This window comes from Cygnus atratus, chromosome 1 (genome assembly GCF_013377495.2).
Source record: "Cygnus atratus isolate AKBS03 ecotype Queensland, Australia chromosome 1, CAtr_DNAZoo_HiC_assembly, whole genome shotgun sequence".
Taxonomy (NCBI): domain Eukaryota; kingdom Metazoa; phylum Chordata; class Aves; order Anseriformes; family Anatidae; genus Cygnus; species Cygnus atratus.
The window spans coordinates 120,956,416-120,979,888 of record NC_066362.1 but is presented as its reverse complement, the minus strand read 5'-3'; the positions used below and the strand labels follow the sequence as shown (position 1 = coordinate 120,979,888).

The window sequence follows — 23,473 nt, the reverse complement described above, 5'->3', positions numbered from 1 at the left end:
ACAATGTTAAATATTCACACTTGGAAATGAACAGTTACTGACCTAATACCTATGCCATGTGCTTTGTAATAAAAAGCAAACAAAAAAGTTAGGTGTTTCAATATAATATTCAGTTACAGATTTCCATCCATTACTGCAACCCAAATTTAAATATGGCATGTTCTACAGCACCAAGAATGAATATTTCACTATATTGAAATAATCCATATAGCATTAACAACAATGAAATCCCTGAATTTTATAAATAATTGTAGACAAATCAGTGTCCTTATTTCTGAATTTATATGAATCTTCTGAAAAATTCTCAAACACTAAAAAAAAAAGAGAGAATTCTATGGCATTGCATATACTGCATTGAGAATAAAACCATAGACTTATTGATAGAGATAGCTATTATAAATTGTGATGGTTGTTTCTAACCATGATTTTTAAGAGAATAAAAAACAATCTGAAAATTAAACTGTTTGCTGAAATTAAAGCTGAAATTAAACTGTTGTTACCATATATTACTAGGAAGTCTATACTTTGGAAAAAAAGCTGCTCAAATATACATGCAGTATCATTGAATCAAAAGGTATTCCCATTAAAGACTTTAATTATTACACAAAAGAAAGCTGATTGGGTGCAGTCAAATTAAAACATCCCATTCATTTACACAGAGTAATCTATTAAGTAACAACACATGCATGAGGACACAAGTGTAATGGGGAAAGAAAACCTAAACAATTCAGATATTTGATGAAGGCTGTCTCACATCCAGCTAAGAATCAGTAAGCCAACTAGCTCAAAAATTATTTTGAAAATTGGCTAGCCATTTTTGCATGGAAATGGCCAGTTGTTATAGGGGTTGACCCAGAAGGCAAAAAATACTCTGGACACAAAGGTTGTCCTCTAGGATATCTTCTTTCTTTGCTGCTGCACATAGAAGAATCTTATCTGGATGAAAAGATGGGCATGTGAGTTTTTACATACATCACCGTTTTCTGCTGGGGGGTGGGGCCTGTCAAGAGTGGAAGACCTCAAGGACTCTTAAGCTTTAAAGTATAAGAAGAGAAGATAAAAAGCCTTTGACCATCAAAAGCTTGGAAAAATGAGGCATGCTTGGCAGCTGTCTAAATTAATTCAGTGTTTAAATGATGAGCTTGCAGCTGCTTCAGGGTAAGAAAGCAAAGAGAGGGAGCGTTCCTCACCTACCCTTGTATTATGTTGCTAAAAGGAGGAGAAGGGCTAGACACATGCTTGCAGATTCTTGAAGAATGTTTGCATTAGTTCAAAAAGACTGCTTCTGAGTTTTACAAATTAGTTAGGCAGTTTTAGAAAGTAGTTTTACATTAAGCACTTAGTATAAATAAGAGTGCTGCAATGGGCCCTATGTATAGAAATCTTATATAGAGAGAATATATATAATTATTATATAATGCCTTAAATTATGATAAAATATTATGCCTTTATTATAATTATATCCAATCTGTATATAATTTCTATACATAACATATACTTTCTATATATAATATAGAAAAATGTAATATTTATATATATTTCTTCCTTCCAAAACTGCCTCTGTCTCACCGTAAGAGATGTAGAATCTGGCTCTAGACATTAAGAGTTTTAAAATACAGAGACATCAAATGTTAAAGAAATTTATTTTTTATTTCTATTTCTTGTTTCTATTTTATTTAATGTAGTTTTCTGATTTTGAAAACTCTCTGCAGAATTACAACCTCAGAAAGAAGCATACATTATTCACCCTGTAACTATGACGCCTACCAGGTGAGACTGATATCACTGCTTATCAATTCAGTTCCTCCAGGTTTCTTATTACAAAATCATATTTTATGTAAAAAAATTAAAATTATAACTGTTCAGGTTAAAATGTTCTTTACAAGAAACTAGACTATGTTTACTTAACAGGTAATATCAGCTAGAACAGTTCAGTCATTTCTGGCAATAAAACTAAGATATATTTTCCAGATCACTTGTTAATATAATGTTAATTACTAAGGTAATGTTAATTACTAAGGTAATTTTATTAATTGGTGTTTATTATTCCACCTGAAAATCTGAACTGTGATCATTGTACATTGTAGTGCATGACAAAGATTTCAAGATGGAATAGAAAATACAATCAGTGTATTTATGCTATGCAGCTAAAAGCAGGGAAGGGAGAAAGGGAAAGAGGCAGTAGTCACATATCTCATACAGAAAATGAAGACCATACTGTAGGGGGCAATTCAGGCAGACTTTGAGATGCTTTCTCTCTAACCTTCTAACTTCTGCAACAAATCACAGTTCACAAAGGCAACAGTCTCCTTTATCATACAGTTCAGACTTCCTTTTACAACATGCTCACCCAATTCACTGAAGGATATAAAGATAACAGCCGGAATTCTACCATTTCTCTGCTTTAAGGTAGTTAACACTCCTTTAATAGAGAGTAAACCTGGTGTGTGTGTGTGTTTGTGATTTCCTGGGATTTAACTAACAAACAAACAAAAAAAACAACAAACAAACAAACATCCATAAAATTTCCAGCCCTTAGCAGTGCTACATGAAACGCACAATTTGTCTGGGGAGATTTTTACTGAAAAACCAAGCAAAATGCACAAATTCTGAGCTCCGTCACTGCTTCTGATGAAGCCTTTTTAAGCCACATACTTCAAACTATCCTTAGTCCAGAAAACTATTTACTATCACTGATCTTACAGTTTAAGCCCATATTTTTTGGGTAGCTGTTCTTAGTTTCTGCTGCTCAAGTCTCAATTTCTTGTATCTTGTCTCTGTGTCTAGAGTGTTAGCTGTTAAAATCTAAGTATACCCTGAAAATGAGGAAATCTATGGTTTGCAGAGATTTATAACTTGGTTAAATTTGAGATCTTGCCTTAATTTAAAATAGCTTGAAGAACACAGAGGCACAAGAGCTTTTCAAGAAACAGACAGCTATTTTATAACGGACAAAGCCATTCACTGCTCCCTAGTCCATTCTTCAGCAACAGATGAACTGCTTTGTCTGAAGTTTTTAATTCAGCATGAGAAAAGCACATCTGATCTATAATGTTTCCTCAAAACCATTAAATTTTGGTGAAGTTGTGAAAAGTTAGATCATTATAAACACTACACGAACTTGAATAGTTACATGGTCTCATGAACCAGCAGTGTTACACGGCTGCGTGCAGTAGAAAGCTTTTCCCAGGAAAAAGCTAAAGGACATGCTTTTTTTGAAGTGTCTTATTATATGGCTATGTACTTTTTTGCTTAAAGTAATGTAAGAGAAATAAATAAAAAAAAGATGTAAGATACAAGTAAAAGAAAAACAAGCTACAGAGACAGAACAAATGAGAATCAGGAATTAGTAAGGTATATAATATCCCTTGTAAAAAATGAGTGAAAATATAAATTTCATAGCTGCTACACAAATTTTGCATTCACTTTATGCCAGGTTAATCTAGATGCAAGACAGCAACCAATTTAAAGAAGTGGATGGTGGAAGTAAAAAGGTATACATAAAATTTCTTTTTATTTGACTTCTTCGTATTATATACTGTAAGGGATTTTCTTATTCAAAAGAACTTAGCGACAAGAAAGGGGCAAACATTGTGGAGTCTTTAGGTACTCTACCAGTGGATATTCCACTGATTTTAAATAAATCTGTCAGGGAAATATAATGCAAATTATGGAAATATGTTCCCTTACTATATATCATGTCATTGCTTTAATATATTTTCTTTATTTTACAATTACAGAATGAAAAATATTGATAACTGAGAATGGAAATTGTACACAACTACATGCATTTAAACATTAAAGAAAAAAGGAAATACACAAAGGTCATTTAAATAGTACTAAACTTTTCTGGTCATATACTATTTCAATCCTTTACAAGCACAGTACTATATTTCCAGTTGTGTTTACTTAGAAAAGTAATCTTCAAAACTGTGAGCCACATATGCAATGGATCCAGGCATTGCTTATTATGGGCCACCAAAGGTACCTTTAAATGAAGTCTGCTGTGCCTTAGAGTTCATTTTTCAAATCTTTCAAATACTATAAACTTCCATGGAATTTGTAAATAATAATCAGATGTACGAATCATGCAATTAGTCCTCAAAAAGATGAGGAAACTTTGGGCAATTTTAATTATCAAATCTGATCAACTAGACTTCTAATGCTGAAGTTGTTATAAAATATATTTATTCACAAATAGATCATCTCAGTATATCTCACAAAAAATACTTGTGCTGTAAGAAAGCTGCTAGTGGAAAAGGAAAAAATCACTAATAAATGACTAGCGAAGTTGCTAGAATTCAAATCTAATTAATTAGCTCAAAATCCAAAACTAAAATACATTAACTTTACCAAAAGGTGACAATTTTTTTTTCCATCTTCAGAAGATGAATGAAATTAAACTTATTTCTGAATTTTAGCACAGAACTTACATTAATTAAAAAAATGATATTAAGACATATATATGCATTGAACATATAGATGTTTGAAAATGCATTGATTTTCATGCCAGTTTACTACTGCCCACAACAATCTGCTCCCAGAGCTCAAAATCCAAATTACTGAATACACTGTCACAGAGAAACATAGAGAACATGAAGTTTCGAAGTATAAACGCTGGAAGATAAAATAATCTGCAACCACATAATTTTACCATGCATTCTTTGCAAACCTGCAAAGCCATATGAATCTTAATTGGCCTGTAATCTGCACTGCATTTAGCTTTATTTTCTATAAATTTTAACCATCAAAAGCAACTAGTTAAGTTTTGCAAATATGTTTCTTAAGACATAACCGCAGATATATCAAAGCTATAATTGATACTGTTTTCTACATGGAAATAAAGACCATTTTTCAGCTTATTTTATTCACTGCATCCAACTACCAATTCTGCTGTTATTTTGAGCTTCTAAGCCATGATAGCTCTCTTTAGTATCTTCATTGAAGAAAATCTACTCTTCAGAATAAGATTATTTAACTCCAAAACTCTTTTTATATAGTCACACGGTACAGTATCAAAAAGCATCAATAGCAAGAGCAATTAACCACAAAATGATACATCTATAATATAACTCTTTTGAGAAATGTTTGGGACAAGAGCCAATTAGTAGACATACTAATTAGTTTCTGTGAAGTTGAGGGTGGAGGCTTGGAGATTTCAAAGTATTTAATATTGTGTTATTATAGTTGGGAGACTTTATTTAAAAAGTGGGTTTTGCAAAGTCATCTAAAATCTTAAATAGTCAAATTTGCTTGAATAGGCTGAATACTATGCTCATGGCTCTTATGTGTTTTACTTTCCCTAAATGTATTTTTAGCTTATATTAAAATTAAAGAGGCTGTCTGTCTTCAGAAGAAATCACTCCAAAGAATATATTTTCAATTTAAAATTAAAAGCTAACAAAAATGCTGTTACAGGAGAGGCTTAAGTGATTTAATATCTTTCAAATTCTGTTGTATGATTACCTTGCTTGTCTCAACATGTCCTGAATAATAAATCAAAAGCTGAAAATGAGAGAAAGTGATAACTATTCACCTCACAAAGGAGCTTTTTCCTCTTCTGAATGCAGAAGAAGGTTTATAAATTCTACAACAATATAGAATTTATTACAAATAATTTTAATATATAATAAAAACAGGAACATTCAAGTATTTCTAGACATACTGAAAACTACATAAAAACTCTGCTAAATGTTTACAAAGACAAGCATCTGGATGGAAAAATGGAATAAAAATCTATTAAGGACTGTTAAGTATTAAGATACCATCTGTGGCTCAAGAAATTTCTGAGCCACAAAGCAGTGGAGGTTAAGTGAGAATATGCTGATACTTCGATACAGGTAATGAGTCATACCTCTTTTCTTATTCCTATGTATCCAGTATTGGTCATTTCTGGAAACAGTATAATTGATGAAAAACCCATTGTTCTCACGAATGAAAGCTATTTTGTTGTCACACAGACCTATTACGGACATTCTTAAATTTAACGAGGTATACAGAAGTAGAAAGGTAGGGTACTTTCATGCTGTATACCTTAACATTACCTTTGATACTTTGAGACCGTGCAAAAATTCATGATGTAGGAAAGAGAGGAATTAAAGATGTCTAGTTTACTATTAGTTATTCTTGGTTAAGCTATTTGTTAACAGCTTTTACCCACCCACATCTCCCAGCTATATTATTTCACCTATGTTTTCTTCTCAGAATAGAGAAATGTAATGTAGGAAATGAAGAAAATGAATAAAAAATTCTTTAAACAAAGAAATCATCTTTTTGTAATTGAAACAATTTTGTCAGAGTCACTTCAGTTAATCACTGTAATAAAATGCTGCAATGTGAATTCACATGTGAAAACTAATATTTTAGGGTAATAGAAGTACCTTAGTTAGCCTTCACATAATGCCTATTTTGTACGCCATTTTTTTTCTTGCAGCTACATATATTTGCACATGCATTTTTCATGCCAAAATAATCAGAATAGCTTCTGATCTACATAAGAAATACCCGTCTTTGCTATTTAAGGATAAAATATTTCCAGTGTGTGAATGTGTATATGCACGCTCACATGCATATAGAAGTAACATATACAATGAGGGATACAATATCTCTGGTTTATATATACATGTATATGCAGCATACATAAATACTAAAACTAAATAATAATTCAGTATGTATGTTACATGTGTAGCATATATAAAGAATTTATAGAATCCTATTTACTCTCTTGTAGATACAAACTATATGCCATTGTTATTTTGAGATGATGAAACAGAGGTATCTTAAAATAGGCCATTATTCTCTCATAAATATATATTTGCAGTTCATATTAAATTATACTTCAGTTGACTGGCTAAAATTAGATGTGTTTATTAAGCCAAACTTTTACTCCAGTGTGGTTATTCTTGGTAACATGACCTGAATTTACCTTCAGGTTCTGTTAAGAGGGAATTCACTTAATTAAAATTACTCCTCAGATATAATTACTAATGAGGTGGGCATGAAAGCATACTTCAAGAAAAGAGCGGTACAGGGTTCCAATTCTATTTGTAGAGACACCATACAACCATGAATTGTAGGTTGTATAGCTGTTAACTTCTTTCATAGAGACTAATAATACTAAAATCCACAGATTAAAAATATAAATATGCTGTTTGTAGTCATACTCTCCTTCATGTTTGCTCAAAAAGTACCAATATTTAATAAAAATTTCATAACTGTATAAAACTGTATTATTAAACTGTAGGCATTTAAAATCACATATCCATTGCCGTAGCTATTGTATATGTTCACAGAACATGAACAAAGCCAAAGTTAAGGCTAAACACAGAAGAGTTGTTAGAATCAGGAAAATTAGGATGAACATGAATGAATAATTAAAAAATGAGTTTAAAAGCCATGAATACAGAAGAGAATGATTTTGAAACTGAATTTAAGAGAGATGGGAAAAGACTAGAAATAGCAAAACATCAGATGGCAGAACAGGGAAAGCACCTGGTAACAGAAAAGGTACAGGAACCATGCAATTAGGGATGTGAGTAAGAATAAATGAGGTCAGAGAAACAATGAAGCTAATTTTTAAGATCACAAATACTGGAAGTAAACAGAATGTGTTCTGGAAAGGAATGAATAATTATGGGTAGATTAAAAAATATTTTAGAAAAGGTAATTATATTAGAAACTGAAAGGGCATAAAAAGGCTGGAGTAAAAACCAACATATAATGTGCAGAGGAATGAATTCCTTCTTCTTCACAATATTTGCAAATGCAATGCCGGTGGGAAAACCATATAGTCACTTATTGGTTATCACATTCTGATACCTTTTAGAACAGACAAAATGTTGTACACTTTCTATTTCTCGATGCTACTGCCAAATTCAAACTCAACAAGTTACTCTGAATAAACTAATACTAAGTAATAGGAAAACTACATTTCCCCTAATGGTACAAATAACACACATCAGCTTCCATTCAGTTGTTCATTTCTGCTAGCTTATTCTGTCTGCATACGATTTCATTAAATGCTGCTAGTGAAAAATATATATAAACTGTTTATAATTACTTTTTATATTGGATTGAATATATATATTCATAAATATATATTATATAACATATTACAATGTATAGTATGTGTTATATATATAACAAATATATATTGGCATAAATATATTTATGGAAGTATATATATATATATTTATGGTAAACATAAATATATTTATGGTAAACAGGACCACATCAGGCTGGCAGCCGGTCACCAGTGGGTCCCCCAAGGCTCCATTTTAGGGCCAGTTCTCTTCAATGTTTTTTGGATGTAGGATGTATTTTGGATGTAGGACTAGAAGGTGTTCTGAGCAAATTTGCTGATGACACTGAACTAGGAGTTGTTGACTCTGTTGAGGGTGGAAAGGCCTTGCAGAGAGATCTGGACAGATTGGAAAGCTGGGTGATCACCAACCACATGAAGTTTAACAAAAGCAAATGCCGGGTCCTGCACCTGGGACGCAGCAACCCTGGCTGTACGTGCAGACTGGGTGATGAGACTCTGGACAGCAGCCCCCCCCTCAGAGAGGGATCAAGGGGTTTTGGTTGACAACAAGCTGAATATGAGCCAGCAATGTGCCCTGGCAGCCAGGAGGGCCAACTGTATCCTGGGGTGCATCAAGCATGGCATCGCTAGTCGGTCGAGGGAAGTGATTGTCCCACTCTACTCTGCGCTGGTGCGGCCTCACCTTGAGTACTGTGTGCAGTTCTGGGCACTACAGTACAAAAAGGACGTGAAACTGTTGGAGAGTGTCCAGGGAGGGGCTACGAAGATGGTGAAGGACCTAGAGGGGAAGACATACAAGGAGCGTCTGAGGTCACTTGGCCTGTTCAGCCTGGAAAAGAGGAGGCTGAGGGTCTTCAGCTTCCTCGCGAGGGGGTGTGGAGGGGCAGGCACCGATCTATTCTCTTTAGTGACCAGTAATAGGACCCGAGGGAATGGTGTCAAGCTGCGACAGGGGAGGTTCAGTCTGGATATCAGGAAAAGGTTCTTCACCGAGAGGGTTGTCGCGCACTGGAACAGGCTCCCCAGGGACGTAGTCACGGCACCAAGCCTGTCAGAGTTTAAGAAGCATTTGGACTTTGCTCTTAGTCATATGGTCTGAATTTATAGGTAGACCTGTGTGGTGTCAGGAGCTGGACTCGATGATCCTTATGGGTCCCTTCCAACTCGGGATAGTCTATGATTCTATGATATTGGACATGTACGCTGTTATCGATAACCCTATGTTCAAGAGACTCCCTGGTATAGGATTAGCTTAAATGAACATTATTTAAAGTCTAACATGTTAACTCTGTAAAATCCATATCACAAAACAGAGAAATGACTGCAGGGCTAGGAATTACCCACAAAATAATGCTACACTGAAGCCTGACATGAAGCCTCTGATTCTGAAGTCCCAAAGCAAATCATTCAGTGCTGGGTAACACTGTCCCTCTGTTGGCCACGACTGCGTCTGAAATTATTTTAATTCACATCTACTGAAGTTTATCAGTCTAAATGTTAAAAGTAATCCTGCACATAAACATTGTATTTCATATACCAGAGAAAAATGAAACTATAATTCCTGTCAAAAGAACAAAAATCTACAAGATACTGAAGGCTTGATTTTTCATATTTTAAATATTTAAAGCAGCCAGAATCACATTTTGCTTTTTAAATAGCCTTGCCAAAAGCCTATTTACACTAGTACCAGTCTCCATAGATAGATTTTATTTATCTCATTTCATATTTACGTTTTCAATATATTTTAAGAAGTTGTTTTCTAGGTACTGCAGTGTTTAACAACTTAATTTTCTTTTTCTTTGTACCTGAACCCATCTAAGACATTATCTTTTACATCCTACAGAGTTCAGGCAGTAGGTAGCAAGTAAAAACGAAAACAGTAAGCTTTACTTGGGATCAATATTAGAAACTGCTCTGAAAACCATTAAAAAAAAAAAAGTAAAATGAGTCGTCATTCTTCTTGGTCAGGTGTTCAAGGAGATGAAGTGATGCAACAGAAACAGAAAGTTTTTCCTAAATATAAAACTGAAGCAAAAGGGTAATTTTAAGTGGAGATTTTCAAGTGTCTCAGAAAATTAAGGATCCTTTTCTTCTAAGTGTGAAGCTAGACAGACTGTCTCATTACAAAGATTGAGTACAAGACAAAATACTTGTCAACATATTTTCTCTTGGGTCTTAATACAGTGAAGTCAAGGATACATATTTGAGAATTGCAGCCTATTATCTGCATGAGCTTATGAACACTTTCTAAGCAAGCAAGGGAAAGGAAGGGAACTCTTTGCCAGAACTACCAGAACTGCTAGTCATGTTAGTAACAGCTTTTTAAAAGGCTTAACTTCAACCAAATGCGGATAAGCACAGACCACAGAGCAAGAAGGCACTGAGTGAATTGGTTGGTAGAACAGATTTTCTTTGAATCTGAGATGCATCACAGTTAAGCAAAGTAAGACTTGTCTGGCCAAAATTTGTGCAACTAAAATGGTAGGTCTTGCTGAGAAGAATACTTCTAAGTAACAAATAGATTAAGATTTCACAAAGGATTTAAAGACAATTGCACACAGGTTCTGAAGGTAAGTGTTAAGAATCAGAGGAGCAATAAGGAGACAGGTAAAGTGAAGCGAAATGTTATAAAGAAGTTATAAGGGTAATAATATAAAAGACTTTGACAGATGACGGTGTAACAGAATGCATTGAGAAAATAGGCTATACAGTGCTTCAAGCTTTCAGAAATTAAAAAACAAAACCACAACAATATTTTACATAGCATGATTCATTTTAAAGGCTTGATGCTGCCACTTGCAATGTCAAATGAGGTAGAGGAACTTTCACAAAGAATGCCTGTTTTTCCTGAGTTTACAAATGTTGATGAAGAGAAGGAAAGTGTGAAACCCATAAAAACACAGCGTCCTACTGTGACCATGGTCCAGGAAGTTTGGGATTTCAAGAAACTGATAGAATAGAAAGGGGTTTTTGAGCTGTTTTTCTCCAACAACTTTAAAATTTCAGTGAAGGTAGCTATTAAGGAACAGAGACACTGAAGGTGTACTCGTGTTGCCAAGTTTTCTATATACATTAAATGTTGATGCTACTTTATACAGAAGAAACAATGAGTTTCAGAAAAAATATTATTCCTTCTTGCCAACACAGAGCTTTATAATCATAATTCATTTCATCTTTACCACTGACAATTGACATATGCAGGAAACATATGGCATTAACGGTAAAATTTGAAGGATAACGTTCAAAATCTTTGGAAAGAAGTCTCATTTATTTTTCTTCTGAGTTCCAGTTGGCTCATGCTTGGATTACAAAAATCTGTTGGGACAATCTTCCCAATGAAAAACTTTAAAAACATCACCCAATTAAACACAATGACATTTAAGATAAATCTTAGCAGCTAAAACCTCTGGAGAGAAACTGCTGTAAAACTTGATAATTTCTATGCATGATCTTTGACTATCTTGGGGAAATGACAATATTCAAGTCCTGTATGATGACAGTTTATAGCAATAGAACAAATGATTTGTACTTTTCAACAGACCAACATAGTGAAAATCTTGCTTTTCAGTGATAGCACCTAAGATACCTTTGAAACTGGCAGATCACATTATAGAAAATCTACTATTTTTTTCCTTGGGTAACTAGATGGAAATGAGACACAACTTTCTAAAGATCTGAAAACCGGAATGCAAGATGAGGATTGAATAATAAAACAACATTTTCTTAGCACATTTTGATAATTATTTTTTGAAGAATCAACTTCAATTATATGAGCTTATACATTATGTTTAATGGTAGGGATATTGGCAAAAAAAAAATCAGTTGCAACAAATGTAGCTCAATAAAAAAGCTCTATCATGACTTTTCATTTTTAGGAATTATCAAGTTTAGTATTTAAGTAGAAGAAATCAATTATACCAGTTTTAAATGCCTTGTTTAAATGCTGTATTAATCACCACTGCAACACATTTGATGTTAGTATAATGTAACAGGGCTCATGCAGATGTATGCAGTATTCTTTCTTAGAATACTTAAAGGAAGTCATTATTTAGTAATGACTGAATGTAATGACCTGTCACTTGAAGAGTAGATTCAGAAAATGTTGAATAAAAGTGTAAATTTGAAATATTTTTTTTTTGAGGTTAGACAGTATTAAGTCTCCACAGAACTCACACTGTAGTGCCAAATAAGTACCTATCTTTTTTTTTTTTTTTTTTTTTATCTAAAAAATAATGAACATATTACACAATATTTGGCTCTCACACTTGTCAAATGTTACAAAAATCTAACTCCTGAAAGGCTCATTGTGAGGACTGTTTGAAACAAATTTCATTTAACTACTGAAGCTATTTAAAAGTAAGAAAAATAAAAATAAAACAAACAAATCCCTACCCTGAATGTTGGCATGGTGCCATTTGTGATAAAATAACCAGCTGCTGTCATCTAATAGTCCAGGTCATATAAATAATATTAAATTTAATGTTTCCTTTCTCTTCTTTCCCAACTGTAGTAGTCTTCTGGAAAATATAGTTTTCTTTAAAAGTTATGCAGGGTGGGAAATGCAACAGAAAACAAATGGTTCTTGTTCTTCTATAATCAAACCTGAGACAAAAGTTTAATAACAATTATATGCCAATACAGGTTGTGTTTGGTTTGTATTTTTAGTACTCTTTAAAGTCAATATACGTACTATTTTCAAAAATGAATAAAAAAAGGAAGCAGATAATTCTAAAATGGCATCAATCTTTGAATGTTGTTCATCCCCAACAATCAGCATAACATCAATTGCCAGCCATGCTGAAATACACAGCAAAAAATAAACACTTAAATGCTTAAAAACGAAGAAAAAAAAAAGGAAAAAGGAAAAAAAGAAGAAAAAGAAAAAACAAAATTGAAAAAGTGGGCCATCAATATCAGATATAAGCAAAATGCACACACTTCATTCCAAGCAAAAGCTTAATAAAACAATTTTTAAAACAAATGGCAGTATTGACAGACCTGTGGAGGAACCTGCCTCCTTTTTTGGTCAGGGGATGTGACATACACAGCTTGTGTATATGCATAACTTTTGAACCGTGGTTTTGGAGAAGGTGAAGGTCCCTGGGGTACACTGACTGTAATCTATGAAAAAATTAAAGGTGGAAAGAACAGGCATATGAATAGGAACACAGACTTTAGAATTAAACCAAGGATTTTAAGAGTAAATATAGGAAGGGCATCAGCAGTTATATTTTTCAAGGACAGTGCTAGTATTTACAGTCAAAATTGGGCTAATATTAAGGAAAGGAAAGCTCTCATTTAATTGACATCCCACCCCAAATGATACAAACTTTCAGGACTCGATCCCAGCAGAATACCAATATGAATTGAAGGTTCTTTATAACTAACCATGAAAGGCTGGAGAAAAAAAAAAAAAGTGATCTTGTAATAAATCCTGAATAAACAAAGCCAATACTCATCTGCTCACCATGAGCAGATGAGAATCCCAAAAGCAAGATAGAGACAAAATTCAGAACAAGGATACTAGGCCTAAAATCCACTAAACGTTTAAATGGAGACTATTTTGATTTCAGTCAAAAACATAACTGATACAGGAAGCATAATTAACTTCAGGGATTACGTGACTGTTCTGAGAGGCTGACAGTGAGCTGAGAACAAATAGTCTTAAAATACAAGTCAGTGTAAATGAAATACTAAAAAAAAAAAAGTAATTAAAAATGTGTCATGAATATGGAGAAACGGCAATATCTACTCTGTAAAAAAGGCAAAAGGGTCTCTAACATGTCTCTGTTTAAATGGAAAACTTCATCCAGGTTTTGTGTTCTTCCTTCCACATTCAAAACACCTAGTGCTGTAAAACAGAAGTACTAAGCAAATACTTCATTAAAAGTTACTTTTTAAACTGCTAAGTGCAAGGTGAAAAGCAATACAAAAGTACATTTCATGCAGACAAGTACATAGGACAGTCTTTACTACAAATATAACAGCCCATGGATTTTTTTGCTTTCTATTGGAGATCTAACATCAAACTCCTGGGGCACGTAAAGGAAATAACCACATTAGAGCAGCAAGATGAAAGCAGAAAAGAAGAGAGCAAGAACAACTCACTTCATGTGAAAAATGCTGTTGATGATGTACTTGAATGTGCTCCTCTCTGGTGACCCTTGAGTGCCGTGGCAGCATTTCCACCTCCCTGATGGCCTCCATGGTGACTTGCTGGGGTAGAACTTGGAAGAGGGAAGTCACGTACATTAAGATGGACTTCTTATCTGGACAGGCAGTTGCAATGTCTGGAAGGAAATTAACATACATTATTTCAGTTTCCACATTAGACACTGTGCATGAGAAAATAGCCAATCAGCTTCATGGAAAGTTGATAGACTAATGAGTGATCTATTGTCCATGTGTGTTCTCTAGAGACTAATTAGAACCTTACAACCAGTTTTAAAATTAGAGACCAAACTTGCATACCAATAAGGAGGAGCCAAATTTTAAAATGTTAATTTTGTTTTCTCATTCAACATGAAATTTCCTCCTGTATTTGTTTAGTCAAAATGCACACAGTATGCAATTCGACAGCACGATCCTCGTTAAACAGGACAAGACATAGGAAAAGCTGCGTTTTCTTCTGATGTACAAATACTGATTTTTTTTTTAAAGGACAATCTCATTTTCATTTTCAAAATTGTGCTTTGTATGTTCTCTTTGTATCATTTAATCATTACAAGCAAGTTATACAGAAAAAAAAAAAAAAAAGATTTATCTAGAAAGCATTTTCACCCAAAACAAGTAGTGAAGCCAACCGCTAATATAACTACATAGCTCTTATATTCTGCACAGTCTTATATTCTTCCTGAAGCCCATTAATGACACCTAAGGAACATTGTATCCACAGACATTACAATACATATTAGAACAACTCTATTAAAAGGGTACCTATAAACTCTGTGTGGACTATAGCAGTAAGTACAAGAAACTTTACAGGAACACAAAGGTGATTTCATTTTTTTTCACATACTCATTATATATATATATATATATGTATACATACATATATATATATATATTATATATATATATATATATGTAATCATGAAATGTGTTTGGTCTGAGTCAATATTTGCTGTGATTTAACCTCAGTAGGCAGCTAAGCGCTGCAGAGCAGCTTGCTCACTACTCACCCCACACCCAGCTGGATGAAGGGAAGAGAATCAGAAGAGCAAAAAGTTAGAAAACTTGTGGGTTGAGATTAAGATAGTTTAATAAGAAAGAAAAAGAAAATCAGAAAAGAAAAAACACAACCAAAGGGAAAAAAACAAGTGATATACAACATAATTGTTCACCACCAGTTAACTGATGCCCAGTCAGTCCCTGAGCAATGGTAGACCCCCAGCCAACTCCTCCCAGTTTTATTGCTGAGCATGGTGCCATATGGTATGGCATATCCCTTTGGTCAGTTGGGATCAGCTGTCCCACATATGTCCGCACGTTCCCATCTTCTTCTGCACCCCCAGCCTACTCACTAGCCGGCAGCTTGGGAAAAGGATAGACTTTGACTCTGTGCAAGCACTGATCTGCAACAACTAACATATCTGTGTGTTATCAGCACTATTCCACTACAAATCCAAAACATAAAACCATTCAAGCAACCAAACCAGCACAACATGTCAATAACAATTTGTAAAATCAAAACAAAACAAAAGCATGTAAGTTACATAGTAGTTCTTTGAAGGAGTTCTTTTGTTATTTGGCATAAAAGTTTACCTCCCATACTTAGTCTCGTGAATCAAATGTAAAAAGACTGTTGTACAAGAAATTTATCATTAATTCCATACATGCTTAACGTAAGTGCTAGCAGAAACACAAGAGCTCTCAGTTTTTACTGTACAGGTTGCCTCAGAGAGGCTGTGGAGTCTCTCCCTCCTTGGAGGTCTTCAAAAGCCACCTGGACACTGTCCCTGGGCAACCTGCTCTGGGTGTCCCTGCTTGAGCAGGGAGTTGGACCAGACAACCTCCATAGGTTCCTTGCCACCTAAACCATTCTTTCATTCTGTGAAATCAATTTTGGTTTAGCTAAGACTTCAGTACAGAAAAAAAAAATAAAGTAATTAACGTATTCTGGCAGACTCAATAATACATCTCATTCTCTCTTCCCAGAATGCAGAATACTCCACTTATATTTGGAAATCAACAGAAGATACCTGGTCCTACAGGTACGTCTTATCAGTATTTTTGGTTTCAATTTCGGACTTATCTTTAAATCTTTATAAATTATAAAAGAAATTTGAAAACTTAATTCTACATAGAAGTGGCTGGAAAAAATGGCACAGTTCCCAACCCCCCCACCTCCTTGCCCCCCTGTCCCTCCCCCCATCTTATTATTTCAATAATATCACAGTATACAGAATATGTTCATTTTAAAATATACGTGACATAGGCTTCACTTCTATGACACTGTTTCAGTGCTGGAAGTATTCTGCTGTGACCACTATCTTGTCTTCTCATTAATATTTTAAACAAAAAGTGTTTAGTTCTCCTCAGTGTCTACTTGTAATTGATGCTTACAAGAATATCCATGTCTTTATAAATACAGCGGTATACTCTGAAGGAGAACAAACATTTGTGCCAGTTGTGATTCTTCCATTTGTTGTTCATTATTTTCCATTTCAGCTGTTCTAGCAATCAGATAGGTAAATAGCTTATTATTTATGTACACAACTACCTCACACAATAAATAAAGCAAATATCTTACAAACAACATACATGCCAAAAAATATTTTCCTATTCTGACAAATAAAAAGCAGCTGTCAGAATCCACATATAAATAGGAAAAAAAATTAATTACAACAAATAGCTAAATGAACATTGTTACAAAGCGTAGAATTTCAAGCTGGGTCTGCAAATTTTTCTTTGAAGGCTCTTAAATTATTGGATCTAAAAAGATTTCTGTTGTCCTGTGGTATGCCTCTGCCTTCATTTTTTTTTTTTCTGTCTCCTAGTCTAATATATTCTCTTTATCACCTGTTAGTCTGATAGATATTTGAAATCCTAGCAGGTAGACAGAGAATAAATTTAAGATTATGCACTTTCTTGCAAGAAAAATCACCAGTTCTTTGGTAATAAATCTGCTCTCATTTCTGGGGGAAAAATTTGCCAAGCTAACCTACACCCTCTAAAAACTAATCCCCCATTCTCAGAAAACACAGAAGATGCTTTAAAAATAAATAAATAAATAAATAAAATTATGTAAACTATGCTATTATTCAGATTGTAGTTTTGAAAGAAAAAGTAAAAACAAACAAAAAAAGAATTATCATGGATTTTTTTTCAAAAACAAGGTATCTTCCCTAAATTCAATTCAGAATTATCACTTAGTATTTCATCCATTTTCTTGGCAGTGATCATCCACAATAGGATTTAAAAGAATAAATTCAAAAGAATAGAAACAAAGTAGGCCAGAAGTCAAAAAAGAATTTAAAATGGGAAGTCTTGTAACCTTAACAAAAATTATACTATTAACACATTCATCAATCAAGAATCTTAAAGTCTTTGGAGAGCTCTGAAAGCCATTCCACTACCTTAACAAGGCAGTTGTACTGAAGTATTGGAAAAATATTCAGCATGAATTGCCAGTTGTTATTGAGAGGAATCTTCTGTTTTTGAAAAGTTTATGCTGGCAGATTAATATTATTTAAAAGAAAACTGTGAGTATTTAGTACTTAAACTGAGATGAAGTTACATGAAGCACTTGGATAGGATCCACTTCACTAAGAGAGGCATGTCTTTTCTAACGGGATGGCCAACCTAGTAATGGGGGCTTTAAACTAGGAAGGATGTGGAAAGAGGAGAGTTACAGGGACAAGGTAGGCAGCAAAAAAGCAGCTTAACTTGGGACACCTCCAGGGGGTGCACACAACCAGGGAAGCGAGGACAGGACATGACTATGGAGGATTCTATTGCATCCCTCCTGGGAAACCTGTAGGTTCAATCACCTCCCTGAAATGTTTGTACAGCAATGCGTGTATGTAGCATGGGAAGAATTGGAGATTTGTGTGTGGTCACAACAGATCTCATCGCAATTACAGAAACGTGGTGTTATAGCTCTCATGACTGGAATGCTGCCATGGAAGACTACATACTTTATAGAAAAGACAGGCCAGGAAGGCAAGGTGGTGGAATTGCTCTTTATGCGAGAGAGGAACTAGAATGCATCAAGCTCTGCCTAGGGGTTGATGAAGAGTGATTTTAGAGCTTATGGATGAGGATTAAAGGGCAGGCTTCCATGACTGACACTGTTGTGGGTATTTCAGGCCACCTGATCAGGAATAGGAAGTAGATGAAGCCTTCTACAGACAGCTGGAAGTAGCCTCACAAGCACAAGATCTGGTTCTCAGAGTGGAATTCAACCACCCTGACATCTTCTGGAAAGACCACAGAGCTAGGCGGAAACAGTCCAGGATGTTCCCACAGAGCATGATGCTAACTTTTTGACACAGGTGGTTGAGGAGCCAACAATGAGAGGTGGGCCACTGGACCTCACGATAACAAAATAATAAGGACTGGTTGCAGATGTGAAGGTTGGGGGCAGCCTTGCCTGCAGTAACCATGAGTTAGTGTTCAGGATCTTGCGAGGAGGAAGCAGGGCAAAAACTAGGTTTGTGACCCTGGGCTTCAGGAGAGAAAACTTTGGCCTCTTCAGAGACCTACTTGGAGGAATCCCATGGGTTAGGGCCCTAGAAGGAAAGGGGGTCCAGGAGAGCTGGTCATTATTCAAGTATCACTTCCTCCAAGCTCAAGATCGATGTATCTCTATGAATGAAAAGGCAAACAAACAAAGCAGGAGATGTGCATGAATAAGCAAGGAGCTCCTGGCAAAACTCAAATAGAACAAGAAAGCACACAGCATGTGGAAAAAGGGACAGGCCACTTAGGAGGAATATAGAGACATTGTCAGAATACACAGGGATGCAGTAAGGAACGCTAAGGCCCATTTGGAATTGAATCTGGCAAGTGATGTCGAGGACAACAAGAAGAGCTTCTTCAAATACATCAATAGCAAAAGGAAGACTAGGTAGGCCCCCTGCTGAATGGGGCAGGTGCCCTGGTGACAAAGGACACAGAGAAGGCAGACTTGCTGAATGCTTTCTTTGCTTCTGTCTTCACTGCTAAGACCAGCCCTCAGGAATCTCAGATCCTAGAGACGAGAGGAAGTCTGGAGAAAGGAGGACTGGTTAATTTAGGCAAACCTGACACCCACAAATCCATGGACCCCAATGGGGTGCACCCATGAGTGCTGAGAGAGCTGGTGGATGTTATTGCTAGGCCACTCTATCATCTTTGGAAGGTCATGAAGAACAGAACAGGTGCCTGAGGTATGGAAGAAAGCCAATGTCATGCTGGTCTTCAAAAAAGGCAAGGAGGACCCATGAAACTATAGGACAGTCAGTTTCACCTCCATCCCTGGAAAGGTGATGGAACAGCTCATCCTGGAGGTCATCTCCAAGCACATGGAGTCTAAAAAGGTGATCAGGAGTAGTCAGCGTGCATTCACCAAGCGGAAATCATCCTTAACTAATCTGATAGCCTTCTATGATGGGATGACTGGCCGGGTAGATGAGGGGAGAGTAGTGGATGTTTTCTACCTTGATTTCAGCAAGACTTTCGACACTGTCTCCCATAACATCCTCATAGGCAAGATCAGGAAGTGTGGGATGAACGAGTGGACAGTAGTGTGGACTGAGAAGTGGCTGGATGGCAGACCTCAGAAGGTTGTGCTCAACAGCACGGTCTAGTTGGAGGTCTGCAGCTAGTGGTCTTCCCCAGGGGTCACTACTTGGTCCAGTCCTGTTCAACTTATTCATCAATGACCTGAATGACGGAATAGAGTGCACACTCAGCAAGTTTGCTGATGACACAAAACTGGAAGGAGTGGCTAATACACCACAGGGCTGTGCTGTTATTCAGAGGGACCTGGACAGGCTGAAAAGTTGGGCAGTGAGGAACCTCATGAAGTTCAACAAAGGCAAGTGTAAGATCCTTCGCCTAGGAAGGAATAACCCCATACACCAGTACAGGTTGGGGGCTGACCAGCTGGAAAGCAGTTCTGCAGAGAAGGACCTGGGAGGCCTGGTGGACAGCAGTGGTGGACCATGAGTCACCAACGTGCCCTTGTGGCCAAGAAGGCCATCAGTATCCAGGGGTGCATTAAGAAGACTGTGCCAGCAGTTCGAGGGAGGTGATCCTCCCCCTCTACTCAGCCCTGGTGAGGCCACACCTGGAACTATGTTCAGTTCTGGGCTTCACAGTACAAGGGGGACATGGAACTACTAGAGCGAGTCCAGCAGAGAGCTCAGGGACTGGAGCATCTGTCATATGAGGAGAGGCTGAGAGAGCTGGGCCTGTTTAGCTTGAAGAAAAGAAGGCTGAGAGGGGATCTTATCAATGTTTGTAAATATGTGAGGGGAGGTTGTCAAGAAGATGAGGTCAGACTCTTTTCTGTTGTGACCAGTGACAGGACGAGAGGCAATGGGCACAAACAGAAGCACAGGAAGTTCCATCTGAATATGAGAGGTCACTTATTTACTGTGATGGTGACAGAGTACTGGAACAGGTTGCCCAGAGAGGCTGTGGAGTCTCCTTCTCTAGAGATATTCAAAACCCACCTGGATATCATCCTGTGCAACGTGCTCTATATGGCCCCATTTAGCAGTGGGGTTGGGCAAGATGATCTCGAGAGCTCCCTTCCAACCTCAAACATTCTGTGATTCCTTAAGCACCTTCTATATAAAGAAAAGAAACTACTTTGTTGGATACAGAGCAAGGCCCTGAGTTTACATACTTCTTCAAGCAGAGCATTCTCACTCTCTGATTAAAGATGTCTGGAAACTACCTTCTCCAGGGAAGGTCTCCAGAAAACAGACTCCCTCTTATCCTCCCCCACATCCACCATGTCTTTGTCTAGACAGTCCATTTGAAAAAGTCAAGAGAAGTAAAACAAAACACTTGCTGCTTCTAAAATACAGGCTGAAAAACCTGTCTGATATGAGAGAAACACCAGAAAAGCTAAATTCCACCACACATTTTCATTTCTGTGACATTCTGTTCATCTGGAGTTATAGTTACTTGGCTAACGAGTCCCAGAGGAGCAGGAGGAATCAGGTTTCACCATAGAACATTAAAACTGTGAAATAAACAGCAATCCACCCTTGATTAAGTGCTGTTGCCTTTAAAGGGATATTATTTGTTTTATTCAGAAAACAATTTGCCCAATAGAAGTTCACTATAGCTTGATTTTTATTAGCAAATTTCCTTCATTTTCCAGTGAGCATAATTACAAGAATAAACAATTTACTTCAGTTTTGTTGACTGTTGAGGATGGATAACTATAATTAACCTGAATATTTTGAAAGTGGTTCTTCTCTGTAGGATACAGTGCCAAAAAAGCAAATAAATAAATAAATAACATTAAAATGTAAGAATGGTTAAATAAAAATAAAACTCTTCAAAAAGTGATCCACCAGCCAGCTTATATAAGCTTTCCAGTTCGTAAGTGGTTATTCCTTCCCAACTTATGTTCTGTCAAGAAGCAGTTCCCTGCCAAAATTTAGAGTTCCAGTGGAAAGAAGCACTTTTAAGAGGTAAATGAAATTGAGGATGACATAAATACCTAAACAAGCTCCTGTATTGTATGTGTACTGCACACAACTACCAACAAGAAAAAAATCCCACAGTTTATAATATGGTGTTATATTATGTACATACAGCCACACAGAGTGCAAATTGAAAAGATTCATCCAAATATTGCTTCCAAGTTTCAGATGCATGTTTACTTATAAATAGCATACCCCTTCCCATTCCTTAATATTTTGCTTTCTCAAAGCTATGACCAAATAACTCTGACATTATTTGTGCTGATTCTACTCGGCTTTTGCATCAAACTAGTAGCCAAGTAACTTTGAAAGAAGAAAGCTTAAGCGTCTGCTGTGTTGCCAGAGAGTTTGTATTACTATACATAAATTGCTGTTGTGGTTTCTCTTACATTTGAGAGACAAATTCTGAAACATACTTTACCTAATACAGTGCTGAGAAGCAAGATAAGGCTTGAGCCCTAAAAATACAAGAAATCCTTTGCCCTGAACAGATGTATGTAGGATTTTCAGATAATCATAATGCAGGAAAAAAATAAAACTGCAACTTTTAAATCCTATACACTGCCTAACACTACTGGCTTCCGTGACAGCAATAACAAAAAAAAAATCTTCCAAATATTTTAATATTACTTGCTGCTGTCCCCCAAGACATTTTGGAAACTGTACTTAAAAAAAAAAAAAAAAAAAAAAAAAAAGAAGCCCTCTCTTCCATAACACTGAAGGAGACTCTCAAGGTTGATTTTTTGAATTTTCAGAGATTATACAGCTTTGTTTCCTGAAAAAGAGAGGCTTGTTTTATTTCCTCCCTTCAATCAAAAAGTTTTTATTTAAAGGCTTATTAACAATATTGACACAAAACTAACTTTTTATTAGAATTTCTGAAAACAATACTACTATCTCAATATGCAGCTGTTTAGAAAGTACTTAAAAGATGTACAACAGATAAGAATTGAAGAAGCTATTAGATTGTTGAGATAAACAGAATCTATCGTAAAATATTAGTTTCTACAACGTAAACTCATCGCACAGGGATTTGAGTCTTGCAACGTTTGTATAGAAACTCCCACTGCAGCATCAGCCTCAACTAAAGTATCTAAAATAAGGACAAAATTTAAAAATATATGCCTATTAAACAGGACACTAATGACAGTTAACTAAAAACTAAGAACCAATGAAAAAAACCTTTTGAGTCCCATCTTAATGTGAAAGATGAAGTCACAGATTTGGCTGCACTGGTTCAATTTTATTGGCAAGGCTCTATCATACAGTTCTGTGTATTCCATTCCACGCTAGTACTAAGAGTGAATTCAAGTCCTCTTCGCAGAGAAGTAATTAACTCATTTAGTCTGCAATCTTACAAAACATTTTGCTGTTGGTGGTGGGTTTTAAGTTTTTTGTTTTTAAAAATAGTAAAACTGAATGGCTCCACTTCTTTCCAGTGATATAGACATGCAAAGTACTATCTGAAACAGGACTAACCAAAAGTCAGATTTTTGAAAGGCTGTTCAGTGTCCTACATGAATAAGCATGCAGATCAAAGTATTGTTTTGCAGAATAAAATTCACAGTTTGCAAAAGGAACTGGTATTAGAAGGCACAAAATGCATATAAAGACTTGAAGTGACAGTGGAAACTTGGAGGACAGACAAGCGGTGACCTACTCATTTTGTTCCACCATTCATTTTATTCTTATTTGTAGATTTGAATATCTATTCACCTAAAACTAGGTTTGAAACTCCCTCAAGAAAAATCCATTAAAATTTCAACAGACTTTTCCTTAA

General features: G+C 35.7%; 1 protein-coding gene across 1 annotated transcript in view; it reads right to left on the bottom strand.

The window, feature by feature from the left end:
• DMD (dystrophin) overlaps positions 1-23,473 on the bottom strand; it is a 1,075,555-nt gene that overhangs the window by 787,936 nt on the left and 264,146 nt on the right. The window contains 2 exon segments of the mRNA XM_035542302.2: positions 13,043-13,165; positions 14,153-14,334. Of these exon segments, the coding sequence (XP_035398195.1) occupies positions 13,043-13,165; positions 14,153-14,334 (305 nt within the window).